This window comes from Gambusia affinis, linkage group LG13 (genome assembly GCF_019740435.1).
Source record: "Gambusia affinis linkage group LG13, SWU_Gaff_1.0, whole genome shotgun sequence".
Lineage (NCBI taxonomy): Eukaryota > Metazoa > Chordata > Actinopteri > Cyprinodontiformes > Poeciliidae > Gambusia > Gambusia affinis.
The window spans coordinates 2042581-2066645 of NC_057880.1; the positions used below are offsets into that span (position 1 = coordinate 2042581).

General features: G+C 38.4%; 2 protein-coding genes across 2 annotated transcripts; one reads left to right on the forward strand and one right to left on the reverse strand.

The window, feature by feature from the left end:
- Positions 1–2820: 2820 nt before the first annotated feature.
- Positions 2821–7309, reverse strand: LOC122842626 (kelch-like protein 10). The gene is made up of 5 exons (XM_044136668.1): positions 7039–7309; positions 5528–6014; positions 4848–5441; positions 3242–3391; positions 2821–3164 (listed from the first exon to the last, which is right to left on the reverse strand). Exons 1-5 carry the CDS (start codon positions 7170–7172, stop codon positions 2859–2861), a joined length of 1671 nt encoding a protein of 556 aa, XP_043992603.1. The 5' UTR covers positions 7173–7309; the 3' UTR covers positions 2821–2858.
- On the forward strand, positions 6557–18944 carry plekha3 (pleckstrin homology domain containing, family A (phosphoinositide binding specific) member 3). Its single transcript, XM_044136669.1, has 9 exons — positions 6557–6646; positions 9588–9851; positions 13880–13996; positions 14064–14213; positions 14379–14500; positions 15180–15284; positions 15877–15920; positions 16674–16768; positions 17748–18944. Exons 2-9 carry the CDS (start codon positions 9797–9799, stop codon positions 17855–17857), a joined length of 798 nt encoding a protein of 265 aa, XP_043992604.1. The 5' UTR covers positions 6557–6646; positions 9588–9796; the 3' UTR covers positions 17858–18944.
- Positions 18945–24065: the final 5121 nt, after the last annotated feature.

Sequence of the window (24065 nt, forward strand, 5' to 3'; positions counted from 1 at the left end):
GTATGAGTGGGAGCTGTTTATATTTGCTTTTGGCCATTAGTTGCTGTTCCTACCTTTTCCTCCTCTTTGTTTCCACTCTGCTAGTTATTTTTAGTTTCAGAAACGTTCATCTTCGTTAAGAGATTATTGACAAACGAGGTGCACTTTTTGAAGTGTCTCTAACTTTGAAAACATGAACTTATTGACCTTCCAATAGCCCATCCTATAACACAACTTGAAGGAATGTGGTTCCAAGAAACCAAATAATGACTGTTTAGTTATGTGGTGCAACCTATTTTTCTCCACTTATTCTTAAACGTAGTAAAAATGTCTCAGAAACTTCTCCAATTGGACATTTTTGAGCAGATAAAACACGGGGTTCCTGCGCAGGATGAAATTTTCTTCTAAAATCCCCAGATAAGTATGGAAAGACATTTATATTTCCATACTCCGTTTATCTTTGTTTGTTTGTAATTAAATATCATTATATATTCATATTTATTTAAATCTGATAAGCAACAACTATCTCCTCTGCAAGAATAATTATTACTGTCTACATATATTCTTGTTTTAATTTTAAAATTATTGTTTTAATTTGTAGGCTTAGGCAGAAATTTTGAACAAATTTGAACTCAAAGTGCTGTTACCTTCCAGCAAGAAGGTCCTGAATTAAAATCCTGGCCATGGCACTTCATGCATGGAAGCTGCATGTTCTCTCATGCATGTGTGGATTTTCTCTGGGTACTCCAGCTTCCTCCCACAGTCCAATCACTTTCAGGTTAATTGGTCTCTGAAGTGACCCTAATGGTCAGTGTATGTGTGTGTTTTGGGGGTGAACGATAAATCGGTATCAATAGAAAGGCCCAAATCTTCTTGAAAAATGGGAAAAATTCTTGGAAAATTGGTGATGGGCCAATTCTTCCATGAGAAACCGATCTAATCCACTAATCTTATCTTCCTCTTCAGAGGTCTGAAAATCAGCCGCTGTACCCTTCTGGTCTGCTGAGAGGTCACATCTTGCATAGTTAGCACTATTCACTCCACTGTTGCCTACTTGGCATCTGATATCGGCTAAAATTGGAAGTAGCATGTCTGGCCTTAAAGATTGTGATCAGCCAGAAAACTGCAATCGGGGCTGCAGACCTAGACTTAGTTTCAAAATATTGTATTTAAAGATGAACAAATTCTACTTCAACATATTTTCAGTGGTTTCTGAGGTCCAAGTTGTCTGAGATGTAACAAACGCTGGAAAAAAAATCTTCCACACATTATTTGATAAAGTTTGTTGTTTTAAATCCAACAACAAAAAAAAGTGGAATTACAAGACTGTCCCCATTTCTGCAATAAAAACATATATCTTTAAGTGTGGTCTGGTGAATGTTTCTCTATACATGTAAAGCAAAAATGGCCTCAAAGTTGACTTTGAAGTTTGGAAAGTTGAGGTTGAAAATGTGCTGGAACCCTGGTGCACAACAGTACCTTAAACACAGCCATAGATGCTGCTTTTCTTTCTGCTTTAATAGATTCAGACCTAATATCTTCATTTGTGTCAATAGTGGATGGGGTTTGTGGCTCTTCACTGCTATACGCTATTGTCAACATTGAATGAGCTACCAGAAAAAAAGCAGCTTTAGCAAAACAAGATTACTTTTTTTTTGTGCAGTAAGGTTTTTTTTAATTCATTTCTTGGATTCAGACATATCAAGACCAGATGGGGAAAATATCATGACCCCATGCACCCATATTCATCCATCCCCCCTTCCTCATCTCTTCCCTCTCTCTACCTGTCCTCTCTCACTTGTTTGGGTTGTAAAAAGCTCCCACATCAATGTGACATATCACATCCTGTGATCCTCTCCTCTTCTCTCCTCTGGATCAACAGTTGCAGCTCTGTAATTTTTCCCCCCTGTTCTCAGTGGCCAAAACAAAAATGAAAGAAATGTAATAATCATTGTTTGGTAACTGTTTTTAGTGTTATGTTTTTGGAGCATTTTGAGTATTTTCTAACATGTTACAATAAAAGATTGTAGTGTACAAATTCACATTTATAATATATATAAATATATATAGATACATATGAAAAATGTATGTTCTAATGCAATAAAGAGAGAATAAGACTTCTGAAAAGTTTATAGCGTTCTTTAAGTTTGTCATTTGTAATTATTGTATAGTTTGTTTCATAATTATGTGATTTACAAACGTATTCATACCCCTTGACTTTTTGGTGTGTTCAGGGTAATGTGCAGAATTCCAGAAAAGGACCCAGTTGGGGTCTAAAGAGACTTCTCTTATTCCATAGGTATTCATTTTTGATGACTAATAGTTGGTCTTAGGTGGTAAAACACAAGATTCTACCACCCAAGATATTGTTTTATGACCTAACCTCTCTAATCTTATCTATTATGTAATCATCTCATGATGCTATTTGTTTACCAGTGTTCTCCAACAAACCTCAAAGAACAACTGGATTCATGCTGAGATTACTTTACATGCAGGATAATTCTGTCAGGTGAGATGTGGAACCAGTTAATTGCAGTGGAATCAAATTTGCAGGTGTCTGAGGAAAGCAGCGTGAACCCAAATGCAAACATTTCTCAGATTTTTGTTTAGAAAAAAGAAAAAAGTTGATCACGAGTCCAAATGATCAAGATTAATCAGAAAGGTAAACAGAAAGCCATCAAAATGAGTCAGTTTCTGCTTCAAGGTGAACTATGGCTGTACCAGAACAGAAAAGATTGCATGTGAAGTAAAAACATAACCAACCAGTATGCAAGTAATTCTGAAGGGAGTTTTTATAGCAATCTCCTTATTTTCCTGGTAAACAAGAATATATCTAAGATATAAAATCAATGCATTTATTGACATATATAAGTTGGTGTTTAGGATACAAAGGCAGCAGCATAAGGGATTCTCTCCACGACGCAGCAGTTGACAGCACCACGAGGAGAATCCAGGTCCCGGACAGCTTGCCATGTCTTAGTGTTTCCGTCATAGCGCTCCACTTTAGAGCACAACTGGTCATTATCGTCTGTGAAACCTCCCACTACATAAATCTGGTCCTCCAACACCACAGTCCCAAAGTTGCTACGGGGGTGAATCATGGGGTCCAGCATGCACCAACATTTGGTCAAGGGGTCATAAGCAGCAACCTCTGATACATGCCTTCTACCGTCGTACCCACCAAGCTGGAAGAAAGACTGGAATTTAGAGTAGGATTACAGTCAAACTCAAGTCATGAACAAGTTTCTTTAGCTCTCTTTACCACATAGAGCTGGTCTTTGTAGGCAATGACACCTGCTGCTGTTCGAGCGGTTTCCATGTGTGTGATAAGCGTCCACTGATTGGTGTTAGGGTTGTAGCACTCACAAGAAGATAATGCATCATCCATTAAGAATCCACCGCATATGTACACCTGAGAATTGATAAGGGAGAACAGGAATCATTCTTGACAATACCTACATTAGTACCATTTCTACAATTTGATCATGTCAGAAGCAAAAGTAGTTATACTTTTGCTGGACTTTGTTTTTAATAGAGGTAGAAGCACAAAGTTTCAAGGCAATACAGAGACACACGGGACAAACAACCATGCTCACATTCACACCTATGAATAATTTTTTAAAAAAAGTACCTTTACCTCGACTGGTAGGTCAAGGTAAAGACTGTGGGAGAAAGCCAGAGTACCTGGAGAGAACTCATGCATGCACGGGTAGAACAAACAGGCCAGAACACACACTAAATTCTAAATTGCTAAAACTATAGATTCATCCCTCTAACTCACTGAGTTCATGTTGCTATCTCTTCCTTGAGCTCTGGTGGATATATCCAGCATGCAGTCATTAAAACTGCTTCTACAAACATTTGTGAAAAAATGAGTTGCCTTTAGGAGCTCAGTGACTCTCAGCTTGGCATAATGGGAATTTTCTCTGTGCATCCAGGTACTCTGGCTTTCTCCCACACTCCAAAAGCATGACTACTAGATCATGCTTTAGGACCTACCAGTCAAGGTAAAGGTACTTTTTTCTCAATTGTTCATAGGTGTGAATGTGTACCTGGTTGTTTGTCCTGTGTGTCTCTGTATTGCCTTGCGATGGACTGGCAAGCTGTCCAGGGTAGGCTTTTTTATCTGTTGTAGCCACGGTGAATTAGAATGTAGAATTGAGACTTTCCAAGTTGGAATTCCAAATTCGCCATATATTCCATTTGATTTTTTTCCATTTAGTTCTCAAAATTACAATTTCTTCATATTTGGAAATGAACAGAGTTCCAACCTCTGAGGTAAAGTTCAGTGAAAAGGTATTTGCCCAACTTAGATTTCTTCTGATATTCAACATTATACACAGATAATCTGAGTAAATACAAAAAGAAGTGCACTGCCAGATTCTGAGAATTAAGAAATGACTTGAACAGAACCGGAGGAAGGCCACCAGTTCTCAAAAAGTAAAGCACCATGCCCTGATAAACAGATGAGAAACAAAGTCAATTAAATATTTCTGTCTTTCTGAAAATGTTAGAAATCCATTTCTAAGGCTTCGGGATCCCAGTGAACCACAGTGAGAGCCACTATGTACAAATGGAGACAACATGAAGCAGTGATGAACCTTTACAGGACTGTCCAGCTAAACAATTATCCCAAGAATGCATTGAAGACTTGTCCAGGAGATGACTGTATAAACCAAAACAACATCTGACTCAGGACCTCTTACACCCTAAGCGAGCCGAGGTCACATGGCAGCTGGACCCACTGGTGGGTCCGTCGCGTTCTAGAGGTTAAGGTCAACGTTCACGATTCGACAACTCTTTAGCTAAAAAGACCTTTCAGAACCACAGGAGGCCAAACCTGGTCTAAGAACACTTAATCCACTTACCTTCCCGTGAAGTGTTGCAGACCCAGCATCAGCTCTGTGTTCATGCATCGGTGCGATCAGGGTCCACTGATTGGTGTCAGGGTTAAACCGTTCTGCAGTTTTGAAGGTATCATACTTGTTGCAGCCTCCCATTGCATAGATCTGGTCATTGAGCACCACTACACTGACGTAGCATCGAGCTTTGTGCATCGTCCCCACTTCTTTCCAAGTTTGGGTGGCGAGATTGAACCTTATGACGCTGCTCAAGTAGTGATCAGCGTGGCACCCTCCGACACAGTAGATGTTTCCTTTGAGGTAAACACAGCCGCTGAATTCTGGGAATGGTGCCGGATTTTTGTACACTGTCTTCCAGCAGTCTTTTCGAACATTGTACATCTCAATTTTGTCAGAAGGATAATTGTCTTCAAAGCCCCCAATGGCCAACAGCACATGAGAAGGTAGACGGGTGGAGGTAAGGGACATCTCCAAGTTGGACCCATGGAGGACCTTCATCGCACTGATTACCATGTTTACACATTGTAAATTGTTTCTAACCAGATTATCTTTGCACATAGTTTCGACTAAGTAATCAATGGGTATTAGGAGTAGGCGAACCTGGATAAAGACAGGAGATTTTTATGTAGACACTAGCAATTGCATATCTACGGTTTGGGGAGATCAGTGCCCCAACATTCACTTACATGAGTGAAAAGTGTCCCCATGTATCCCTTACGATCCTCAGGAGCAAACTTGACCCAGCGGAGGATGGCCTCAAACACAAAAGTCTCCTTTCTCACATTCAGCTCATTCTTCCTGATGAGTTCCACTAGCTCCTCAACAGGGAGCTGCTGGAAGTCAGCACAGAACTCCACCACCTCCTCAAAGTGTTGCAGGATGTACAAGTAGGCCACTTCCTTCAGGTCAAGAATCTTGTAGTGATCTGCTAGCTTCCAGATCTTGATACAGTTTTTAGGGCAGAGTGTTTGCTGCAGGAAGTCGCAGCAGGCCTGAAGGATGCCAGGGACAGCAAAGCGGTCTGCTGCAGCCAACAGTTCTACCACATTATCCTCCGTCACCACAACAGAGGAGGTGTAGGCATACTCGAGAATGAGCTCCATGGTATTTTGTGACAGGTCGGGGAAGCTGTAGACTTGCTGCCCAGATGATTGATCACTGAGGAAAAGGTCTCTGTGGGAGATTGGAGGTTTAAGAAACATACGTCAAGCCACTGAAGCAGTGAAATTCAGCACTTACAAATTGTTGAACCTTTAAAAACCTTTCCTTCATGGAACAGTTAGATTTCTACCGAGATTAAGTACACACAGGTGGACCCTATTTGCTAATTAGATCACTTCTATTGGTTGGAATGGATTTTATTTAAGAGTACAAGAGTAAAGGGGGCTTTATGGAAGACCCCTTTTTCATCTTAGTCATTTCAAAAGCTTGAAAGCCATGTAAAATTCTTAAATTTCACAATTACACAACTTTGTGTTGGTCTGTAACATGGCATGCTGTTATTGAATGACAAGGTATACTTATACGAGTTACTGTACTGTTTTTTCACCTCCAAATGAACTTTAATGGCTACAGAAACTTAGGGTAACTTTCAGTAATTTTGCCCTTTCAGCTTTCTGAATGTTAGATTTCCTTCATTTATATCAAAACCTGATGCTTGGTGTGAGCTAAGCTACTGGAGAGTGTCACTGCACTCGTCACCATGGAAACCATGCATTTATTGACATTCTAACTAGACAAATGGAACCAGAATAAGTCAAGTTACAGATGTAAAAAATATACTGAGTCAACGACTTAACAGGCAGGTAAATGATTTGAACAGAAAGGTTAATATGATATGATTGCATATGTGTGATAAGATTACTGAATTTAATGGATTGTTTTCTGGATCAATTAAGTATTTTTGAATTTGATTCCATAAGATGGATCAGAAATAACTTCTTTTAATAACTCCAGAGTAGCAGAGCTGTATCAACCAATCTTATTGCAGCTTCAGTAGAACAATTTAAGGAGCTTTTATGAAATGCAAGGCTGTTTATATTTTTAACCTGACAAGTTTTTCTTTCCCAAAAGATGTCAAAAGCACAATTTAGTGCCTGTCATAACCATAACCACAACCATTACTCATAACCATTTTACAATATGCCATACTGAGATCAGGAATTAAAGAGAAAATAGCTAAGATAGAATGATTTACCTGAAGAAAGCACTGGGGTTGCAGAGAACAAACCTGTGAACTTTAAACTCTGCATCTCTGACTCTGATCACAGCATCGCACAGTGTTTCCTCCAGAAACATCTCCTTCCACACGTTATTAGATGCAGTGCTCATTTCTCTAAAGCCTTGAATTAGTTCTAAAGGATGAAAATGTAGTCTTATTAAAAATATCAAGTTTAAGCTGCTATGGGCTTTTTTCAGTTTCAAGTTTTATCTGTTTCTATGTAAAGAATGACTCTTCTATTTGCTTCTTAACAGAACCTCTGGGTTGTATCTTTTTAAATGATATTTTCTATAGAAACTATTTCAATCATCAACATAGCTTTGTATATTGAAGTGAATAAAATATACTCTCTGTGTATATTTAAATATACTTAAATATACTGTTGTGTAAAAATTAGAACTGTTTTTGGTTGGGTTTTTTTTGTTTGTGTTTCTCAGTTCCTATTTTATTTAGATTAGCTATGTTTTTGTTTTACTTCTGTTTAGTCCTTTCTTAGTTGTAGTATTGTTGATATTTTGTGTTTCTCAGTTTGATTAGATCTGTCCTGTTGCTGGTTTCCTTCAGTTCAGTTCTTAGTGTTTCTAATTATGTTTATTTCTTGTTTATAGTTATTTTTTGCTACCCTCGTTTAATTATGTTTCATTAGTCTAGTTAGTTGGTAACACTTTATTTGAATGGGTGTGCATAAAACTGATATGACACTGTCATAAATATGACATAACACCTGTCATGAACATGAAGGCGTCTTTATGAATGTCTGACTGTTGTCATGAAGTATCATAATGACACTTTTATTGGACTTGTAATGCAATTTTGAAAGCAACCCCTTTAAAAAAAGTGTTGTCAGTTATTCTTTAGTGTTAGATTTATTTCCTAGTCTCTTGTGTTCTTCTCTCCTTTGACCCGATGCCACTTGTTCTTCTTCTTCTTTTGTGTTTTATTGGTGTATGGTAAACCAATTTAACGTGCATTTACCACCACCTACCAGACTGGATTTTGGACCTCAATCATGGTCAGAGGGAATTTATTATACGCACATCAATGGTGTGTGTGAGTGTCTATATAAATATATACACACTCACCAGCCACTTTATTAAGGACACCTTGCTAGCACCCAGTGGACCCCCTTTTGCCTTCAGAAATGCCTTAATCCTTCTTGGCATAGATTCAACAAGTTACTGGAAACATTCCTCAGAGAGTCTGGTCCATGTTGACATGATAGCCTCACGCAGTTGCTGCAGATTTGTTGGCTGAATATCCTTGATGTGAATCTCTCGTTCCACCACATCCCAAATATGCTCTATTAGATTGAGGTCTGGTGACTGTGGAGGCCATTCGAGTTCAGTGAACTCATTGTCGTGTTCAATAGACCAGTCTGAGATGATTGGTGCTTTATGACATGGCGCATTATCCTGCTGGAAGTAGCCATCAGAGGATGGATACACTGTGGTCATAAAGGGATGGACATGGTCAGCAACAATACTTAGGTAGGCTATGGCTTTGACATGATGCTCAATTAGTACTAATTGACCCAATGTGTGCCAGGAAAAAATCCCCCACACCATTGCACCAGCAGCCTGAGCCGTTGATACAAGGCAGGATGGATCCATGCTTTCATGTTGCTGAAGCCAAATTCTGACCCTACCATCTGAATGTCGCAGCAGAAATCGAGACTCATCAGACCAGACAACGTTTTGTCCAATATTCTGCTATCCAATTTTGGTGAGCGTGTGCGAACTGTAGTCTCAGTTTCCTGTTCTTAGCTGACAGGAGTGGTACCCGGTGTGGTCTTCTGCTGCTATAGCATCTCAAAAGAGATCATTGTCAACTTCACGAGGTCTCAACCCAACGACCCACCACAGACTGGAAGTCTCTGTGAAGAGTGGTGAAGACAGCGGAGAGGATCATTGGGAATCCACTCCCCTCTATCCAGAACACTGCCCACAGACACTGCTTAGGCAGAGCAAACCAGATCCTCTCTGACTGCACCCATCGTCTCCATGGTCTGTTCATCCGGTTGGCGTCTGGCAGAAGATTCCATAGCATCCGCTGCAGAACAACCAGACTCAGAAATAGCTGTCTCCCACTGGCTAACGGATTGCTCAACAATCCCATCACTAAGACTGACTGAAACTGCCTGAGAATTCTAAGTTATATATATTTAGCAATATATATTTTTTTTTAATATCATGTAATTATAGGCACACGTGTGTGTGCTCTGGTGGCCAAGCGATGACATTTTATTGTCAATTTCACTTGTGTCTTTGTGCAATGACAATAAAATAAGTCTTAGTTTAAATCACTTCAAAGACTTGAATGTGATTTAAGGTCAAAGTACTTTTCTAACTAAATGTCTTTAATTTTAAATAAAAGGAAACACTGAGTGTGTAGTTTACTTGTGCTTTGTTAATTAATTGCTTGTTCCTTGTATGTTTTTAACCCGTTCCTTAAAGTTAGAAAGCACAATTGTCCCTCGCAGCTTTCCGTACATAATCTGCTGTTTTGTTGACATTTTTCTCTATCAGCTGACTCCCTGCTGAGAGACGATGAACAGCTCCGCACAAACTGATCTCGGCTTAATTTTCTCCGGCGAACAATCGGCAGATTTCAGGAAGTCTCTCTATCTTACTGAGGAGAGCAGCAGCTGAGAATGGCCGCTGTTTGCTAACGAGTCACTGACCATTAGCCAGCTAGCAGCTTTAGCTCCCAGCTAACATCCACTTTCTGTAACCCGATGTTTGGAGAAGTCATGGAGGGCATTTTATACAAGTGGACTAATTACATGACAGGTAAGGACTGTGGCTAATATGTTTTTTAATGTAATTTGATTTCAGACCATTTTTATCTTATTTTATTTTTTGCTAATGTTAATTACGTTACAAATTTTCCTTTCAAACTCTTAAGTAGCTAACATTCATGAATACCTCTTTAAGTGATGCAGAAACACATAATATAAACAATATAACTTCGAATGAATAAATATGAAGATATTTAGAATAACTTAGCAATGCATATAAGCGTAAATGTTAAAATAATGTACGTAAAATTTACAGGTGAACAGTTTCTATTTACCTACATAAAGTTGTACAGTTCATTTAGTATTGCTGTATAACAAATCTATATTTTTCACATTTCTGTGTGGCTCTAAATATTTAAGTAACAAATAAATTTTTTTTAATCAAATCTTTTTGTCGTTTTTAGCCACACTAATTGTCTAGTTGAGAAATATTAATTAAAAAATAAACAGCTAACAGTTGGAAGGACTTGAAGTTTACATGAAACAGAAATAGTTTGTGATAATTACTCATGCTATTTTAATACAATTTAGTCACTCCGGTTTAAAATAATATTTTTAAAAAATGTCTTTATTTAGTTGCTTAATAAATTTTTTGTAATATTTAATGTTCATTAGGTTCTGTTAATTGTTCCTGTAACAGTTTATTTCTGTTCACCCATATACAGTTCTTATACTATTCAGCCAATGCAGTTACTTAATAATTCAAGTAAGATAAAAATAACAAATATTTATTTTAATCACATTAACTGAATTTAAGTGTGTTCCTGAATGAACCTGTGCTATAAATTACAGGACATGTTGGAGGTAAATAGCAGCAGATTGGGGTGTCCTGATTCTGTATTGATATTGAAAATTGACCCGATATCAGTCACAAATGAGTATCTATCTATTACGTTGGCCTGCATCTAAAATCTCAGATTAATATCACTTGATCAGGTCTTTTTCTAGTGTGCCACACTAAAGAATAAGTACGGTACTACAAGTATGTATGATTCATGCTGGTATTGTATCGAGTCAGTATCAGTATCAGTATCAGCCAATACTCAGACCTGCAATATCGGTTTCAGAAGGGAGAAAGTAAATGAAAACAAGTCAGGGTTTATGATAAATGGTTGTTTGTTTAGGAAGTAAATTTTTGTTTATCTATATAGAATAGTGACAGTTCAGAGTAAATAATGAATAATTATTCAACTTTACCATATATTAAGTGTTCATTTGAAGGTGTTTCTTAATATGCTTAAAATAAATTGTTGAGAATGCAAACATTTTAAATTCTCCAAATGTTACTTTGTTTTAATGTCAAATCTTATTCTAAAACTTCACGAAGAAACACTTGGTTTCTTAGTGAACCAAGTGTTTCTTGGTTCACTAAGAAGCACAGATATGACTCTTAGTGAACCAAATCTGTTTTTAATAGAAACACAAACAGCAGCGGATAGCTACAGAGTCCTATTCTGTTGCAGAAACAAAGTCTGATCCCAGGACCGGGAGGTGAGGAGTTCACTATTTAACCTTTATGATGGCAGCATAACTTGTCTATTAATAACAATGGTGGACAATGAGACCGTGCTTCCACACCCTGATCCACAGGACATGATTATCTGTAGGTTTCTGAAGTTTTTTTGTTTTTGCTGCTACAAAAAAGAAAAGAAAAGTTAGCTAGAGCAGTAAGTTGTCAGCAGCTTGTCAGGTTGTGTGAAAGTCAGGGTGCTGCAGCAGGTAAACATCTTCAACATGCTCAGCATTCTGGCCCAGGAAACAGGTTGAACTCTGTCATCTGGAAATTATGTAAATGTTGTGATTTGTTGATTTTTTATTATTGCTTTATACTTTCAAATTCTGACTCATGTGACAACTTGGTGATTCTGAGAGAAACACAGACAACAATGTCAAAGTGCTGCAGATGTGTTGCTTTTGTTATATTGATGAAGGTAATGGTGCTAATCCTGTCCTGGAAGATGTTCCTTCAAGTGGAAAACGCATTTCCCGTGAGGATAACAGTTCACACTTTGTCCACAGATAGAATGTTAGCAATGTAAACGTTAGCATTTGTATAGCTTGTCACTGGCTAAGTGAGGTTTGAGTAACAGCTTTTATATAATAAGGGTTTAAACCAAAAAAGCATGAAGCTGCACTGGAAAAAAAATGGTAATGTTGGGCAAATATGAGCAATATTATATCAGTTCCAGTCACCAAAGCAGGTGTAAATCTGTCTGTAAAAACTATTGACTGAGGTTTATTTTTGCCCTTTTGTAAGGATTCATACCACATGAACTTTTCCACATTTTGCTATATTAAATCCACAAACTTCAGTGTAATTTGGGTGATTTTATTTGATAGACTAAAGAGCATAGTTGTCAAGTGAATGAACATTGTGGCATTGTTACATTTTAGTAGAAATAAAAATCTGAAAAGTGTGGTGTGCTACTGCTGAGTCAATGCTTTGTAGAGTCACATTTTGTTTTCACTCCAGCTGTGAGTTTGTTATGGTTTGTCTCTAGCAGCTTTTCTGTGGAAAATGTGAATGTTCACTGATATCAGCCACAGTGATTGGAGAACATTAGTGAAGATCCTGCTACAAAATTTGCAACCAGATGTTGGTCAGAACTTTGACTGGACCATGCTGTTGTGTGTTGTAAAATAGTTCAAATCCAGACAAGCTTGTGGTTCCAAGAGGCTGTGTTTTCTGAATAAATTCCTTTTTCACACAGATTCCAGATCTCCCATTTATAGATTTGTTATGACTATGGGAGAAATTTAACATCCATGCACCCATTTGGGAATGTTCTTGATTTTCTGTCTTCTAGAATAAACAGTTTGGTTATAATACAGTCTGTTTCAGATAAGTTTCTTCTTCCATTGAACTATAACAATGGTAGATTGTCAGGGTTTACAAGATCAGGTGGATTTTTTTTTTCTTCAAAACTAATCTGCTACTGATTCCTGTATTGTCCCTGTATAAGTATATGTAATGTTTTTTTTACTGTAAATCCTCCTCTGTTTAATCAGGGTTTTATGTTGGGTCGGATTGTTCAGGATTACAGGAAGTATCTGAAACAAAGACGTTTATGTAGAGTTTCTGCAATATTAAAATAATAGAGAAGCTGATCCTAGGCCAAATACTTTTGGCCTCTAGCCGATTTTCCATGAACTGTGGCTCCAAAGACAGATTGGTAATCCTAAATTAGCTGCAGAAGGAGAAATCCAACATAAGAGCGGCTGCAAATGGCTGTGAAGGCTGTGACCTCTTTTATTTACACGATTTACAGGTAAGCCCTTTGCAATAAGCACTTAATCAATTAATCGCATAATAAATTAAAAGCAATGAAAAGCAACTTTGTTTTCCGAGGCATCATAATCCACTTTATTTATGTTTCTGGTTGTATGTGGTTTTTACTATCTGTTTTATTAACTCTTATTTTGGATATTTAAAATGTCTTCCAGTTCCTGTGTGGAGTGTTGTGTACAAAATTAAAGTTTAGAAATCTTTGACAGGTCAAGCTTTCATTATTATGCTACTATCTTTATATCAGTTAATTAATCAAAACAACAATATTTTTTATTGGAATAATTTTTGCCTTCAAAATTAACCTAAGTTTTTCTGTTTGGAAAACATGGACAGTTCTGCAGAGAAATCTGCAGTTAAGCCTGTCGCAATAAGCTATAAATGAATGAATCACATCAGAAGTTAAAATGAGCTCAATGGTTTCCATTTAGTGAACAGTTGTTAAAGAAATGCTGCCCTTTAATATTAATGAAACGTTGACATTCTGAGAAACGCTGCAAACATTTGACAACCAGTACAAAGTCTGGTTTCCACTTATTCCTGTTTTCCTTGTCTAAGTTGACTTTTACTTTTGAAACAAAATCATCCACTTAAATTGTTGTTTTGTTTGTTTATTTTGGATATTTAAAAATAGTCTCAAAATGACATTATCGTTTATTGCACTAAGTTGTGGTCAATTTATTGTCAGCGTTTTTCAGAAATCTAGTGAGTGAGTGTGTGTTTTGTGTCTGCAGGCTGGCAGCCGCGCTGGTTCGTCCTGGAAGATGGCGTAATCTCGTACTACGACAGCGAGGATGACGTCGCGAAAGGCAGCAAGGGATCCATCAAGATGTCCGTGTGTGACATTAAAGGTTGGTCTACCTGGCCTGGTCTCGTCACTGTGAAGGTAAAGGTTTCCAACCACACGTCGTGTTTCAGTCCATCCCACAGACTCGACTCGCCTGGAGCTGATCATTCCCGGTGAGCAGCATTTCTACGTGCGAGCCGTTAACGCCGCAGAGAGGCAGAAGTGGCTGGTGGCGTTGGGATCCTCCAAAGCTGGAACTCTGGAAAGCCACAAACACAGAGGTACGTTGTCATGTAATCAGTTAACTTGATCAATAAAGCTTTGTTATTGTAAACAAATTTACTGATTGATATTTAATCGCTTTGTGTTTGTGTGTGTGTGTGTGTGTGTGTGTGTGTGTGTGTGCGTGTGTGTGTGTGTGTGTGTGTGTGTGTGTGTGTTATCAGGTTCAGACTGTCTGAAAACCAAAATGTCTGAACTTCGTCTGTACTGCGACCTCCTTGTCCAGCAAGTCCAGACGATCCAATCACAGCACAGTGCAGATGCAGAAGCCCCGCCCACTTCAGAGGTAAAAAAAAAACCCAACCTGTTAAAATTAAACCGGCCTAAATGTAGATCAGAAATGACCGCAAGCTAGTTGTAGAGAGGAAAGTAGACATTTGGAATCTCTGTCCTCAAACTAAAGAAATTGTTCTTGGCATTAAACTTGTCGCAATAAATCAATTAATCACATTATAATTAAAACCAGCTAGATCATTTCTATTTACAAGATTGTTTTTTTTGCTCTTTTTACCAAAAACTGGATGACAAGTCTTCAGTCTGGTGCTTTGGTCTCAGCCAAATTCTGCTAAATGTTCTTTAGAAATTAAGTTTATTCACCTTTGAAAATGTGTTCTTGCATTATTATGCCATTACTATATGTTACTTAAAAATGGCCTCAAAGTAACAATATTATTGTTTACCGCAATAACTTCTGGGACAATTACTGTGATGGGCCTATCCAACATGTCGTACCGTATCCGACGTGTCGTGATCAGATCCGACGGTCGCATCAGATCCCGACGTGTCGCATCAGATCCGACGGTCGCATCAGATCCCGATTATCCGACGTGTCGTACCGTATCCCGACGTGTCGTACCGTATCCCGACGTGTCGTACCGTATCCGATGTGTCGTATCATGGATTTAACTGAGCAGAACTTCTCCCTGAACAGTGGATGTTAAATATGCTGGTTTAACTCTGTTCAGGCCTCGTTGCTCAGTGCCACCTGTGAGACGTTCATCAGGACTTTGGAGGAGTGTATGAGCCTAGCCAACCAGAGTTTGACTCCTGACCTCCGACCTCCTGAAAGGGTAATTTAGTTTTCATATGCATTATGTTGTTCACTGCATGTTTGGACAGTTATTCTTTCTTGTTTTGGACGCTGTGCACCATAACAACTTTTAGACACCTGCTATGGTGTGTTATTATGGCAACAAGGTATTCATAGTTTCTCTGCTTGTCCAGACAGATATAAAAAGGAGCAGCAAAGCAAAGAAAGTGGATTAGCAGAGGTTCTAAGAACTGATTTTGTCATTCAGGAAATGTTACTGTATTGTCTCTGCTGCCCTGATATTGAGCTGTTAGCATGTCAAACAGCAACAGACTTCAGTCAGAGGCCTCTTAAGATTTGTTGCGAGACTGACTGCTACAGGAGATCCTTCCTGCCCACAGCATCACCATCCACAACAATCCTTGGAAGCTACTTGGATGATATGAGTTACGATTACATTAATTTCCCCTTTAGAATACATAAGGTATTTTTTAACTAAAAAAAGTAAAACTTGCAAATATTAAATGTCCTGTCCAGCTGCTCTTCTGTTAAATTGTGCGATTTATAAAAACAAAATTTTTCAGGCTGGTTTTAATCATGTCAGCATCATAAATGTTTCTGTCCCTCTGCAGATGAAGCGCTCCATCAGCCACCCTGGTACATACAGCTTTGACAGGTTAGTTCACCAGTAAACCTACTGCAACACAGTGTAGAGTACGGAGGACTAAAAAAACAAGCTGATCAATAAATGTGTTGAAACTTCTTTCTTATTAAATTCAACCAGTTGCATAAAAAAACTTCAAACTTTTATCCAGATCTCTGTGACGGCCAAACATCTCCAGGTCTGGAACAATGTGCTTGTTTTGTTGTTTTCTACCACCAGGAGGCAGTAGCGCTGCACCTCGCTGCTTCCTGCAGCAAAGTGATTTTCAACGTTTTTCTGAGCTGTGAAATTCCTGATGAGATTAACTTCAATCCTCTCACCAGGAGCAACTCAGGAATTTTCACAAAATGATAAAAAAAAACATGTGGAGGTTTTTACTACAGAAAACAGAGAAGTCTTTATTAGCAGAGGTTGACAGACATGAGTTCAGCATTAATTAGTAGAAAATGTAATAAAATGTAACAAAGGCTGCAATGAATCATTGTTGTTTGGTTAGTATTAAAGAAAACATTTTTCAAATGAACAGAACCTCAGTTGTTGAGAGAAGAGCCACCTCCTCAGACATGTTATGTGTTTTAATAGAAACACACCAGCAGTTTTTTAAATACATTTTTCAAAAGTTAACTTTTGCACTTAAAGTTTCTGAAAGTATCTTTTTATATAGTCAGGTTTCCCTCCAGTGCAATCAAATGAGTCAGACTACTTCAGTTTGTTCCATCCTGCCTGGTGAATCAGGTGTGTTAAAGAGACTTTATCTCCCTCCAGGTCGGGTGTACTAAAGGAATATGTGAGTGGAGGTCAGAGGTCAGCTCCACGCAGACATCGGACGTCCTCCGACAGCTCCGTCTACGAGGCTGAACGTAAGACTCAGACATTTTACTGAATGTTTAAAGTAGTTATGTACCACAGACACAACCACAACAGGAAGTTGAAGTAGGAGAAATACTAAAACCCCTCAAACCTTTTTATGTTTTGTCACATTACAGCCACAAGCTTCAGCAAATTTAGTTTGTATTTTATGTGACAGACCAGTAATGTTTGCTTAATGAAGAAAAATGCTTGAAATGTTTCTCTGACATCGAGCCACAGTATTTTGACTTGCTGTCATTATTTCCAGTTTTTAGCACCGCTAGCTAACACACCAACTATCAACACTAAAGAGCTGCACCAACATGGTGTTTAGCAGAAGCTAATGTTAAAGCTCTAACTTCCATTCAAATTCTAACACATGATCAATAATGTTTTTAGATATTCTATTTAAGTTCATGTCTTAGTGTTTTTGGTTAGTTGTTGCTGTAAGTCTGAAATAAAGTTATTAGGAGGGAAAACAAGAGAACTGGAGGAGAGGAAAAGGAAGTGCTGCGTAAACAGTCTTCACCCACTTCAAAATAAGAGCATGAATATAAACAGCTAACTTCTTGAAGAATAGAGGCCTTTATTTAGCAGTTGTCAGACAGTAAGGTGGGGTTAGGGTTAGGGGTCAGACAGTAAGGTGCAGCAAATATATTGTGATTGTTTTGTTTCCTGATATTCAGGCATATTTTCTATTTGCAAATAAAAATGTGAAAAGTCACATGTTCACTATATTCAGGTACTGTTGCTCCTGAATAAATTCCAGTTGTTTTCATGAGCATTCAGTTTCTGGCCAGACATTTGTTAGTGGACAAACAGCGTCATGGCAACAGGTCAGGGAGGAAGATGTGGAGAGTTGGGTTATAAAACGATACTCTCTGACGTCTGTCTTGCTCTCTGGCCAGATGAGTTTCCTGTTAGATTTATGGCTGAAAATCTCTGGGTTGGTGTGACGTTTATCTTCAAGCTCCTTTCCTGTTTTTCCAGGTTTGCTGCCGGCTCTGAACGGCGACTCATCCTCCATCCCGGAGGAGAGGGGAGGCAGCGTGAGCCCGAAGACCACGCCCACAGACACAGACACCGACCTGTCCATATGAACACCGGACGCCCGACTGGGTGGACAGGAAGGAAAGGTCATCTTGGTCTAGGATTTTTAGGATTGTCCCTCCTGGGTTTTCTCCACAGAACCAGCTGAGCACTTCAGAGTCATTCAGTTTCTTTCTATCAGTGGTTCATTCCCACTCTGGAGAGGTGTGGTGCTGCCGCTCCGTTCCAGATGAATGGTAGAAACCCGGCTCCGGTTTCAGTGCCACCCCAGCTGGTCGTATCAGGCAGCTCTATGTGAACATGATGAACTGTGAATTGCTGGTTTTTGGACATGCACTGCTTTAAAAAGACCCCAGAATGTAAATCTGTCTGTTGGGACGTTTTAGTGGCTCTGATGGTGGCGTCTCTTTGGACGGTAGAACTCCATCTCCATCTGTGACGGCTCTGATCTCAAGCTGTTCCTTATAGAACAACCTCATTGACTAATTCAAACGGACGTTGCTCCACTGGCCTCTGCCACTTCTTCTGACTGCTTCAGCTCATTGCTACAATGAAGCGAATCCTACAACTGATGGATGTTTCTTTAAACTGACCTCAGTTTACAATTATTCACCCAAATTCCATTGTGAATGAGCAGCTCCAGTCCTGAGGAGTTGGATGAAGGGAGCTGACTTGTTACTGACAGCTTCAATGTGAACATGTGGTAGAGTTTTTTTTGGTAGTATTTGTATTTTGCATTCACTGTATCTTAGTGGTGGATTCCAGTCCAGTCTCACTCTGAGGCCATGATGAATCTGAGATTGTGTTTATTTTTATGAATGGAACAGATTTGTTGAAGAGGTGGTAGAACTGGTGGGTGCTGGTTTACTGTAAGTCTGTCTTTAACTGTTCTGATGTTACAGAGTCTAGATGTGAAACTTTAACTGGGATGTTTTTACTGGATTGCAAAAGCCGGAAGTCATTTTGTTTGTAGGTTTGTTCCAAACGCGACTGTTTGTATCCAGCAGTGCAGCTTTTTTGTGTACCTGATTTAAACTGATGATTTCAAGTCATTTTCTTCCATCGACCTGCAGTCTGCTGTAAGGACATGTAGGTTTGCAACTCCAATAAACAACATCTGCAGTTATTCGGGTTTAATCAGATGTCACAGTCAATTTAATTTTTTAGAGATCAACTAAATCAAACAGGGATGAGAACCAAGATGAACTCTTGGAAACACTGAACTGCAGATAAATCAAGATGGAAAGTTATGCATAAATGTGATTAATAAGACTGAGATACCAGAGGTCACGTCACCAAACTGACAAAACACAGAGCAGGAGTTTAATGGGTTTAAAGTCACTGCAGTGATTAGGTATGATGCCTTCCATGATGAGTCTTAGTATCCGTCAACCACTAGGTGGCACCAGAGTTGAAGTGTTTGAGTTTTGTCAGAACAATGAGCAGCAATACTTTCCACCCCTGAAGCTTCAGCAGCAAACTGCTGTCCACATCTTCATCAGAACAGTTGGAAAAATGAAAATAACAGACTGGTGGGAGAAAACCCTTTGCTTTCCTAAATGACAAAGTTACTCTTCTCTTTCACTTCATGTCTTCTACTCATTAACTACTGGAGATGAGCCACATCGCTCCTGTAAACTCTAAACCGCAGCAGATGTAGAAAATGTTCCAAACATTTTGTCATTATATATTATAGTGAGGGATTCTTCATAAATCACATCATCCCGTCTGTATGTTTATAATGATACCTATATGTATCTTATAAAATATGATCCTGGACATAAATAACAGAAACTGAACATAGAAGATCTTTGATGATGATGTGGTTGTGGTTTCATCTTAAATTGTACAACCATTTTTTCTTCTTTTTGTTTTTATAGCTCCTCTATCCTAACAGTGATTGGCTCTCAGATCTCCATTGTCAGGATTAGCCCATTTAAACCCATCGGTCACAATACTGACCAAGAAATTAATTTCACTTTCAAGGACTCCAAAAAGCTTACTGATTAAATTTTCAGTTGATATTCAGCAAATATTGAAAGTTTGGAGTGTTTAGATAACACAGTATCAAATGTTTAGAGTAACTTATCAAATGACCAGAGCTGTTTATATCTTGGTTGCACCTTGGCGAGAGGAAGACTGCCCTAAAGCTCCCCAAGAAGAGGATAGCAATGTATGTTTAAATAAACATATGACATAGATTTTTGGTGCACATCATCTTTAAAGTGTCTAGTTATGATATACACTTTTAAACTTACAAAACTTGGTTTGGTGTGTGAGCAGGATGTGTGAACATGTTGAAGGTCACAATAGTGACTGGTGGGACAGTACATTTGACCTAAGGTACTCTTATTTAAATACATACCATATTCTTCCAATTCCAAACTTCTTCCTTTATAGGATTAATTTTGATTGTGGTTCTTGATCTGTTGGACTTAGTGATGGACAGAAAAGCATACAACAATGTAGTTATGAGAAAGATGGAATCCTTACTGATTTTGGTAGTGGTGGCTTAGACAGGGATAATCCATGCCTGATTTTGAATCCATATGATCAGTTCATGGGAAAAGAGGATGTCAAATAGATCAATGAGCACATGAGAGGTGTGGACCTTCATGACCAAAACCCCTCAAGGTACAGAGTCATGATCAGGTCCAAGAAGTCTTGGTGGCCCATCTCAAAAGTGTAGCTGGAAATAGGATGACTGTAGCTTAGGAGGTTGGAGTTTATCTTGTAATTTATGGGTTTCCTGCTGGAAGCCCCACGTTGTCCGTCAGTCATTGTTGTTTTGATCAAGAGGATCAAAACAACAATGTTTTGATCCTACCACCGGCAGTCCTCTGACTGTTGGTAGGATCAAAACATTGTTGTTTTGATCAAGAGGACAGTTCACCCACCAGGCCTGCCGGTGGTAGTCAGAGGACCTGGTGGTGCCAGGATATGACTTCTGTCAAACTGCCAGGGAAGCTGTAGCTACAACATAGTAGCTTACTACTATCAGTGTGTGAATGTGTTTGGATTTGATAAAGAACTATCCAAGTACAGGTCATTTACCTTTTAGATAGTATTTTAAAAATGTTCCATAGGAGGGACGACCGATTTACTGACCTTCTCATGGTCAATAAATCTTATGCAAAGGTTTGGCACAAAGTCAGTAGGTCATGGAAATAGATCTCAGATGGACACTTCTCTTCAAGATGTGACCAAGACACTTACTGGTCAGTCAATGCAGGAATCTTTTCCAGAGATGTTGCTTTTGCACTGCCCATGCCTGGGAGAAATTCAAAGCTTTATTGCACATTGAGTGCTTCAGGAAAGATGATGGAAAGTAAGGAGGGGATGAAATAACCCAAAACTGAAGAATAGCAAAGTCACCAAATGGTCGAAGGAGCCAAACAACTGGCCTTGTGGTCCAGTATCCTGTAACTTTCAGGTGTGTCTCTGGTCCAACACACCTGAATCAAATGGATCATCTCCTCAGTATACAGTCCAGTTCTCCAGAGTTCTGCTAATCACCTGGTTCAGGTGAATTGAAGCAGAGACAGATGGAAAAGATCCCTGACCCCGGCCCTCAGTCCCTGGAGTTGAAGAGCCCTGGACTGAGTTTATTACTGTATGACAGTGAGACTGACTGATGTTCATGATTTTTAATACTATAAATGAAGGCCTGTACTATAGATGTTATCTTCATGATCTGTGTTAACATGATAAATAACACAACAGACTGAAGTTCTATATAATTCTGCATAAACACTCAAGCACTCAAATTTCCCTTGGTTTAGAATATACAGATAGTCAAATTTGTACTTTACAAAACAAATATTGCACTAAAATAATGCTGTGGAAAGATATTCAAGTGAAGAAACAATGTTCACCTTTTATGATCTTTTCTATTTGGAAAAAGCACTTCTAGCTCATCTTAGTAAGAAAACCATATCATCATAAAACACTTCTTCATAGATTTTTCATAGATTTTTAAAATTATTTCTCCTTGATTAGTTCAAAGGACTATCAATGACATCTGACTTTTAATATTTTCATGTCTGGGAAAAATGTGGGTTTCAATGTGTTAGTTGAGCTGGTTCTCAGAGGACGGTGCTCCCTACATGAAGCAGGGTGTGATCCGTTCTGGTGATCCTCAGTAGATCACAGGAGCCTAAACTGTTTCAAACGGTTGTTTGATGTAGAAGCAGGTCAGTCCTGGAGGCCCTTTGCACCATCGTTGGTCATTGCTGCATTGATTTGGTGTGGAATGTTTAAGCTGCATCTTCATGGCTTATTTTCTGTCGTGGCACTTAACATGAAGTAATAAAAAAGTGTGGTGTTTTTTTTCTGTGACTATGATTTTTGATCTCTGACTGACGGCTGTAACGTTACTGCTTGTTACCAACAGATGCACATTTTACACTCCTGTAAAGAAATCATGTGGAAACCGATAAAAAAAACACGACTATCTGATGGGATAAACATGAAAACTCTCAAATTTGAACTCATGCCAAAATGTGAAGCCGTTGTATTTTTATATTTTTGTGGGCAAACACTTCAATATCAGCCTCTTTTTTTAAAGTCATATGCATGTCTCCATGCAAATTCACCACAGCTTGTAACTTTTCCACAAGCAAAATGAAAGTATTCAGTAACCATGTATTACCTTCTCCAACATAAAGTATGTAAATGTGGTTGTTTTTCACTTTAAAGTGATTCTGTCAGTGTTGAGGCTCTGAAAGTGGATTAAAGTGACAACTTTCCAGTGTGGTGGATTATTCTGATGATCATATTGGTGTCTGGAACCTCACGATGCTCTCTGTTACAGGACGTTTCTGTAAATTCAGTAGAAAGATTTCTACTGAATTTCTATCTGATCACAGATTCAAGTCTGTGATCAGATCAGTTTAAACATTTAAAAATCTTCATTTTCTGCTGCTGACTAACATTGTTTGTCACAGCATGATGAAGCAGCATTTTCATATTTTACTCATAAGAGCATCAGCTAAGTGATGCTAATGCCAGCAGGTTTCATTAATGTGATTTAGCCAGATCTTGTTTGAACATGTGAAGAGTGTGTATGAAAATAGAAGATGCATATCAGGAGAAAGTTCTATTGTATTCCAAGATGAGCCAGTCATCTTGGAGTTACAATCTTAATTCTTAGGGATTTTTTTATTGCAATGTTTAATCCGTCTGTGTTTATTTTGGAGCCAAAGGAAATATTCTAATTACTTGTAGTTCTTACATTTGTTGGGTAAATAATCAGTACAATCCTCTTAATGTGGATTTTAACTCGGCTCAGTTTCCACAATGTCAGACTAAAGTTGAAGTAAATGGTTTTTGATTTATATATTTATAAAGTAGAAAACTGTAATTCATCTCCTGAATTCCTTTTATGTATTTATTACAGCCTGGGTATGTTAGCCAAATATCAGGAGCTGCCTTAAGAGCTGCACAGAGCGACATGTGGTTGTATCACATCTGATTTTTATTGTCTGAATAAAGTTTTTGAAGCTGATTCAGAACTCTGCATATTTAACTCGTGTAAAGACTTCAAAATATTCCAACTCTGTTATGCACCACTGTCTGTCATGTTCATGTTCATAAACTTCTTCTGCTTCTCACTGCTTCTGAGGCGTGAACATTTCAAACTGCACTCACCATGGATACCAGACACAGATCCCACTAAGAGGGTTTTTTTTTTTTTTTTGGAGCAAACTTCTTAATATTTTCAGTGTCTTTAACTTCAACAGCTTTAGGTTTAATTTTTCTTCAAATAGATTTTTATGATGCATTTGTTTTCACTGGGAAATTAATACCTGGAGTAAAAAGCATCTTCACAGGATTAAAACACCTGTAAGGTAAACTTGGGGGAGGTAAGTTCACTTCATCCACTTTAAAAAGCATCTTTTAAGAAAACAATTTAGGCTAAACCTTCTTCATCATTACAGATCACCTGTTTGTTTTGGGGGGGTTTTCAAAGCCCCTTTAGTTTCACACAAACAGACTTTGGAATACCATTTCATGATTACAGTGAATGCAGCATGTTGAGAACAAATAAAGATTAACCAATTAATACTAAAGTTGTGTGTGATGTTCTGTTCTTCCAGTCAGAACGGATGTCCCTGAAATAGACATTTTTAAACCCTTCTTCCTGTTCCCACAAGCGACTTTTCTTTGGTTGTGTCTTTAGAGCTTCTGTCTGTCGTTTTGTGAAGCTTTCCAGGCCAGAAGAGATTCTGAATTCAATTTGTTTTGGTCACTACAACC